This window comes from Lithobates pipiens, unplaced genomic scaffold (assembly GCF_037356315.1).
Source record: "Lithobates pipiens isolate NorthernLeopardFrog02 unplaced genomic scaffold, aLitPip1_a1.2 Scaffold_23, whole genome shotgun sequence".
NCBI classification, from domain to species: Eukaryota; Metazoa; Chordata; class Amphibia; order Anura; family Ranidae; genus Lithobates; species Lithobates pipiens.
In genome coordinates, this window is record NW_027507785.1 from 290149481 (window position 1) to 290157629 (window position 8149).

The 8149-nt window shown below is 43.7% G+C and overlaps 1 protein-coding gene across 2 annotated transcripts in view; it reads left to right on the forward strand.

Annotated features, from left to right (window-relative positions):
• The window catches only part of LOC143926511 (cytochrome P450 4B1-like), a 64724-nt gene extending 61508 nt beyond the window's left edge, over nt 1-3216 (forward strand). For both annotated transcript variants that reach the window (XM_077450303.1, XM_077450302.1), the window contains one exon: nt 2950-3216. In XM_077450303.1, coding sequence (XP_077306429.1) covers nt 2950-2982 — 33 coding nt within the window. In that variant the 3' untranslated portion in view covers nt 2983-3216. The remainder of the gene's footprint in view (nt 1-2949) is intronic.
• Nucleotides 3217-8149: the final 4933 nt, after the last annotated feature.

Sequence of the window (8149 nt, forward strand, 5' to 3'; positions counted from 1 at the left end):
ATGATGGCACTGTAATTATTTTAATAAAAAAAAATCTAAATGCCTTTTTCCTAAATGATATACAGCTGTCACATGACCCAGATCTATCCCAGCCTGTCTGCAGGGAAACATAAGCTGCAGGAGATTCTAGTCTTCTGCTGCTGGCCACATTTTCATAATAATAATAAAAAACAGCCTTTGGAATACAGAGTAAAAAATAAATATTTAATCAATAAATAAACTGTTTTAAATTGTCATACAAATATATATTTGAGATCAAATCTTTATTATTTTTTGGCAATAACATGGTGTTGACAGATTTCTGCCAGTCACAAGCTGTGTCACGCCCCTCCAGCCTGTGCCTTAGAATAAGAGGGAGGTGAAGCCTCCATTAAGCTACATGTACTATCCCACCTCCATTGTGTTAGCTGGTTAGTGGGCATGGAGGAGGAGGAAGGGAGTGGACTGTCATTTACCACTGTGCATACGCCCACACGTGTGACTCTATAGCCACATGGGCTGCTCAGATGTGATTGGGACCTGAATAATAATTTTTGTACCTTTTTATAACTGCATTTTTTAAATTTCTCATTGCTCTCCAGAATTTACTTAGATGGATAATTTAGTAAATTTGAGAATATGGCATTTTAAAGAGTAAAACTTTACTGAAACTTGTACAGGATAATGGCAAAAAATACAGTACAAAAGATATACGGTAGATTGCGATAAAGCGTGTACAGTCTGAACAAAGATAAAAATTGTCAATATGGTGCGATGGGTGCAGCCTGAGCTGGGACAAACTATGTTGATGGAAAGTGCAGTGTGATCGAAATCCGCAGGATAAATCCTTTTGGCTTTAGGAACTGCTGAAGAATCCATTACAGCACATTTTAAAGCAGCACTGCTAAAAGACTGAAGAGATCTCTAAGTGACAAACAGACAAAAAGATCGAACTGCACAGACTAAGTGTAGTGGGTGTGTAAACATTTATTAAGGGAAGACTTTTTGCAATTCACATACACTAAGATGAATTACGCTTATCATGGTTGTCAAAAGGATTCCCAGCTGGGGAGGACACCAAGGAAACTGTCACAATGGATATGGTCTGCAATAGCTAAGAGACAGCAAGGGGGCGGCAATCTTAGTGCAGCAAGGTGGAGAGGAAGACAAAGAACACAATAATTGGCAACTCACTGTGTGGAGAATCTCCGGTGTTATAGTCATTGGTGCAGCTGGGAGGAGGAGGCATCCCAAAATGGAGCTGCAAGGAGTGGAGTGTGGTAGCTGGGGTGACCAGGCAGCCTCAGGTCAGGAAGCAGCATGTGTGGATTGATGAGCACAGTAAATTATAAAAAAAAACAAGTGATGTCAGGAGTGGCAACGTGTTTTGAAGGCAACGCCTCTTTTTCAAACCAGGAAGTGGATGCAAATGGGAACTGTGCTTATAATCTATGGGTTATTCAGCTACTATGTGAGGTGAGCCTTGTAGTACTATGCTGCATAGCCCATAAATTATAAATACAGCTCCCATTTGCATCCACTTCCTAGCTTGTGTAGCGGCCATAACCCTCGATGGGGCGGCCTTGACTTTTGGGCTTACCGGTTACCTCCGCTTGGCTTGTTCTTCCATGTCTAGGGGTTCCCAGGGTTAGTACCCAACACTTTGGACGCTGACACCATAAAAGTCCTTTAGAAAGATTTTTATTTGCAGGGCTAACATCCAACAAACACAGTCTCGTATGGGAACAGAGGGCAAGGGTGAAGAAACTCAGGAACCTTGAACTGCTAATAATCAGAAAGTCTCTAGTGAAACCCAGAGAGTAGCCACTCGCAGCTGGGCGCTTCAAAGCTGAACAAATCTCTAGCCAGAGATTATGGCAGTCAGCACTTTAATCCGGAACTTGCAAAGTCTCTGAGTTTCTGCAACCGAAAGTGAACAGGAAGCTTTCCTCAGTACCTGGAACGTTCTCTGTCTCCTTGACAGTACTGGGAAACGTGGATTCCTTGACAATCCAGCAACCAGCCACTTCTTGGGATGCCAGCTTGTTGGCCCTCCTCCGAAGAGTCCTCCCCCAGTCGCTTACACAAGCTGCGGTGCCCCTCCAAGTTGAGAGCACACCCGGATGCCTTGAATCCTCCCTCAGTTACTGCACCTCGGACCAGCCGGTTCCGAGACTCGGGAACAGATGGATCCTTGCCCCAGACCATGCGGGTCTAATGGGGCTAGTCAAACTGACTATGACCGGGACCCCTTAAGGGACTACCCCGATCCAGCTGCAGGAACAGGCCGCTGTGGATTCACGAACGAACCCCGAACACGTGACTTCAACATCTTAAGTACCCTTCCCTAGACTCCTCAGCTGGGCCAGACGCACCCACTGATTGGTTACGGAAAACGCCAGTACCTAAAGCGTCCAACCAGGCCTGGTTCTGAGCCTGTTATGTGCACCCACTGTACACATGACCAGGCAGAACCCTAATACAGCCCAGTCAAACTGATGCCAAAGTTAAACCTACACAATCAGCCCTCAGAACCCCTTTACTGTTCTGAGCCAAAAACTAAATTTGTACATAGTGGACACCTTGTCCAAAGTGTCGCCGCTACACTTGAAATAGATGACGGCTTCAAAACATGTTGCTACTTATTTTTCTAATATTAAAGCGGTAGTAAAGCCCACTTGGTGATTTTTACCTACAGGTAAGACTATAATAAGGCTTACCTGTAGGTAAAATGAATATTACCCAAACGTGCACGATTTAGGAGATATTCACCCTGGAGGCAAGCAGTTGCATCACAGGCACATTCGCTCTGAAGGTCCGGCATACCTTAGGGGTAGCTTTTAGGCTTTGTTCGTGGAAAATATTAGCTAACGTGACAAAATGGCATCTACTGTATGTACTGTATGTGTTATCTACTGGGTTCGATTTACAGATGATAGTTGGCAATAACTATTTCCCTGTACTTTCCAGAAACTGCATCGGACAGAACTTTGCTATGAATGAGATGAAAGTCGCCCTCGCGTTGACGTTACAGAGATTTGAACTGAGCCCAGACCCAGAGAAAGTACCAAAGAAAATTCCTCAGCTCGTTCTACGATCTGTAAATGGTGTCCACGTATATCTGAAGAAGATACCACAGAAAAAATAGGACACAGAAAACAGAAGAATATCATTTGTGTGATTTTGTTGCACTTACAGTACTTCATGTGTAATATACAAATTTATCAATTTTTTGGATATTCGTTGTTTTTTTTAGGAGGCAAGTTGAATAACCCTGTCATTATGACCCAAATATATAAATCGCACAGCTTTGTTAATATGACAAAACAATTCTGAGTGATAATTGTGTGTGAGAGTCCCTTGTTAGTCATATTGCTATGAAGTAAAACTTTTACAATGACAGAATTCTTACCAGGAATCTAACTCCAGCCAAAACCTGTACTTGGATTTTCTGGGGAAGGATTAGAACCTATTTTCAGGTTTTTATTTCTGGGCAGATTTACTCTCAGTTCCTGGATGCTGGACTCTCATTCCCTAAGGGGACAAAGTTTATCAGAGGGGTGCATAGACTGGATCTCTGGGGACAGGGCGGCAGCACATATTATTAACCACATATTGCAATAGGCGGTCTGGTGCCACCCTGAACATGGCCTGGTCTGTGAATCTTATTCAGACATCTCGCCTTGAATGAACCCAGGCAGTGGGAAGACAAGTCTACATACTGTAACATTTAACTGACACAATGGGGGTTATTTAATAAAGGAAAATCCACTTTGCACTGCAAGTGTAAGTGCAGTCGGTGTAGATCCGAGGGGGACATGCAAGGAAAATAAAAAACAGCATTTTTGCTTGTACATGATAAGATGAAAAAAATCAGCAGAGCGTCCCCTTATTTCAGACCTTCCCCTCAGATCTACAGCGACTGCAATTCCAAGTGCACTTGTATTGCAAAGTGGATTTGCCTTTAGTAAATCAACCCCTATATATTATCCTATTTTTTTGTATTTTAAATATTGTTTATTTCGTTTTCCACATTTACAAAAAACAGTAAAAAATATTTCTTATACATACTATTAGAAATCACTTTGTTTAACCTTCATGTTATTTCAGTATTTTCGACATTCATATAAAAACAGACAATAGAAAAAAAATAAAAATACACATTGGGTGCCCGACCGGATCGATCCTAAATATACCGAAAGAAAAAGATAAAAAAAAAAAAAGGGAAAGAACCCCTAAAAGACCCAAATACAAGGGGTCCCCCCATCTCCTCCCCCCTCAAAAAGGGAAAAAAAAAAAAAAAAAGATAAAAAGGGGGGGGGGGGGGGGGGGGGAACCAATCCTCCTCCCCTCATGTGTTCAAAATTATCCTTTTGTGATTTTATCTTGCCCTTATTGTTACCCCTCCCACGTGACACTTTTTCTTAATTCCAATTTGTGATTTGTGTAAGGTGGGGATTCCTCTCCTTCCATCCCCACTCCCTTCTACCTTAAGATGAAAAAAAAAAGGGGGAAAGAACCCCTAAAAGACCCAAATACAAGGGGTCCCCCCATCTCCTCCCCCCTCAAAAAGGAAAAAAAAAAAAAAAAGGGGGAAAGAACCCCTAAAAGACCCAAATACAAGGGGTCCCCCCATCTCCTCCCCCCTCAAAAAGGAAAAAAAAAAGGGGGGGGGAAACCAATCCTCCTCCCCTCATGTGTTCAAAATTATCCTTTTGTGATTTTATCTTGCCCTTATTGTTACCCCTCCCACGTGACACTTTTTCTTAATTCCAATTTGTGATTTGTGTAAGGTGGGGATTCCTCTCCTCTCCTTCCATCCCCACTCCCTTCTACCTTTTTTTTTTCTTCTCTTTTTATTATCCTATTTTTGATTTATTTGCATGGGATAAGAGAAACACATAATGAAGAGGTTGTTTGCATATAATGAAGACAGGATGCATATTCATATGACAATATGCGTTACTCCTTCTTTCCATCTGATATTAACCACTTGCCGACCGCCGCACGACGATATACGTCGACAGAATGGCAAGGGCAGGCATATGGGCGTATATATACGGTCGGCATATGGGCGTATATATACGGTCGGTATCCGTTCAGGAGCGATCCGGGATGAGATCGCTCCTGACGAATGGAAGTGAGGCATGACATCACTTCCTCTCCTGTAATGTAAACACAGGCAGAGGAAGTGATGTAATCTCTCCTCCGTGTCGGTATTTTTCGTTCCGGCACCGAGGAGAGAGGATCGGTGAGTTGCACCAACACGACACTACACAGTAGAATATGCCAGGCACACTCACACCCCTCCTTCACCCCCCGATCACCCCCCCCAATTACCCCTGCCCCCCCAGTCACAGTGATACCAATTGCATTTTTTTTTTTTTTTTTTTGCATTGGTGTAATTTGTGACTGTAATAACTGTTAGGGCAGTTAGGGTTAGCCCCCTTTAGTTCTAAGGTACCCCCCTAACCCCCCCAATAAAGGTTTAACCCCGTGATCACCCCCCGTCGCCAGTGTCACTAAGGCTGGGTTGACATTGCAGCGGTTTATGAGAACGGATGTGATTCGCACCGCACTGCAGTGCAAATCACATCCGATCTCTGTGCGATTCGAGTTCAGCCATACAGATAGTATGGCTGAATTTGCGTCGCACCCGCCGCAAATTCGCACGGGACCCTTTTTTTGGTCCGCAGCAGAATCGGATCGCATGGGTGTTCACACCATGCGATCCGAGTTTGCAGATCGCACTGCGATATGCAAACTGATCTGGGGGTGTCATTAACATTTCACTGACACTCCCAGCAGTTCGCATAGGGCAGTGTGAACTGCCGCCAGGAGGCATGCGATGCGGGAACCCGCCGCGGATTCGTGGCATTCCCGCATCGCTCCAGTGTGAACCCAGCCTAATAAGCGATCATTTTTCTGATCGCTGTATTAGTGTCACAGGTGACGCTAGTTAGGCAGGTAGGTATTTAGGTTCGCCGCAGCTTTTTATAGCGCCAGGGACCCCCATATACTACCGCATAAAGCCCCCTGATTGCCCCCTAGTTAACCCTTTCACCAGTGATCACCATATAACTGTTACAGGTGACGCTGGTTGGTTAGTTATTTTTTTATAGTTTCAGGGCACCCGCCATTTATTACCTAATAAAGGTTTAACCCCCTGATCACCCGGCGGGTGATATAAGTTTGAGGGTCAGATAAGGTCTGCGTCGCCCCAGGCAGCGTCAGGTTAGTGCCAGTACCGCTAACACCCACGCACAAAGCATACACCTCCCTTAGTAATATAGTATCTGATCATATCTATATTAGCGTCGCCAGCAGTTTAGGTTTCCCAAAACGCATTGTTAGCAGGATCAGCCCAGATACCTGCTAGCACCTGCGTTTAGCCCCTCCGCCAAGCCCAGACCAGCCCACCCAAGTGCAGTATCGATCGATCACTGTCACTTACAAAACACAACACGCATAACTGCAGCGTTCGCAGAGTCAGCCCTGATCCCTGCGATCGCTAACAGTTTTTCTTGTAGCGTTTTGATACAGTCACTGACAGCCTAGGTGCTTTTTTACCTGTGAGTCTCACTAGTGTACCCCTAAATTTAGGGGTGTCTACTTTCCAAAATGGGGTCATTTGGGGGGGGGGGGGTTTGTGCCATCTTGGCATTTTATGGCCTTCAAAACTGTAATAGGTAGTGAGGAGTGAAGTCAAAAATTTACGCCCTTAGAAAGCCTGAAGGCGGTGCTTGGTTTTCGGGGCCCCGTATGCGGCTAGGCTTCCAAAAAGTCCCACATATGTGGTATCCCCGTACTCAGGAGAAGCAGCAGAATTTATTTTGGGGTTTCATTTCACATATGCCCATGGCATGTGTGAGCAATATATCATTTAGTGACAACTTTGTGAAAAAAAAATAAAAAAAAATTAAAGTTTGTAATTTTCCCGCAACTTGTGGCAAAATATAAAATATTCCATGGACTCAACATGCCTCTCAGCAAATAGCTTGGGGTGTCCACTTTCTAAAATGGGGTCATTTGTGGGGGTTTTGTGCCATCTTGGCATTTTATGGCCTTCAAAACTGTAATAGGTAGTGAGAAGTGAAATCAAAAATTTACGCCCTTAGAAAGCCTGAAGGCGGTGCTTGGTTTTCGGGGCCCCGTACGCGGCTAGGCTCCCAAAAAGTCCCACATATGTGGTATCCCCGTACTCAAGAGAAGCAGCAGAATTTATTTTGGGGTGTCATTTCACATATGCCCATAGCATGTGTGAGCAATATATCATTTAGTGACAACTTTGTGTAAAAAAAAAAAATAAATTTTTTTTTGTCATTATTCAATCGCTTGAGGCAAAAAAATAAAATATTCAATGGGCTCAACATGCCTCTTATCAATTTCCTTAGGGGGTCTACTTTCCAAAATGGGGTCATTTGGGGGGGTTTTGTACTGCCCTGCCATTTTAGCACCTCAAGAAATGAGATAGGCAGTCGTAAACTAAAAGCTGCGTAAATTCCAGAAAACGTACCTTAGTTTGTAGATGTGACAACTTTTGCACAAACCAATAAATATACAGTTATTGACTTTTTTTTTACCAAAGACATGTGGCTGAATAAATTTTGGCCTAAATGTATGACTAAAATTGAGTTTATTGGATTTTTCTAATAACAAAAATTAGAAAATATCATTTTTTTTCAAAATTTGCGGTCTTTTTACGTTTATATCGCAAAAAATAAAAATCGCAGAGGCAATCAAATACCATCAAAAGAAAGCTCTATTTGTGGGAAGAAAAGGACGCAAATTTTGTTTGGGTACAACATTGCATGACCGCGCAATTACCAGTTAAAGCAGCGCAGTGCCAAATTGTAAAAAGACCTCTGGTCATTGACCAGCAAATTGGTCCGGTCTGAAAAATATAAGGCCGCGTACACACGGGCAGACTGTTGGCTCAACTTTGTCCGCTGAACAGTGTTTCAGCGGACAGTCCGCTCGTGTGTGGGGCTTCAGCGGACAGTTTCAGCGGACAGTTTGACGAACAAAGTTTTTCGGAAATTCCGAAAAACTGTCCGCTGAAACTTAAGGGGGCGGGGTCACCATGTGACCAACCCATGTGACATATACCATGTGACACCGCCCCATTGTCACTATATAAGTGGCCGCTCAGCGCGGCTCTGGCATTCCG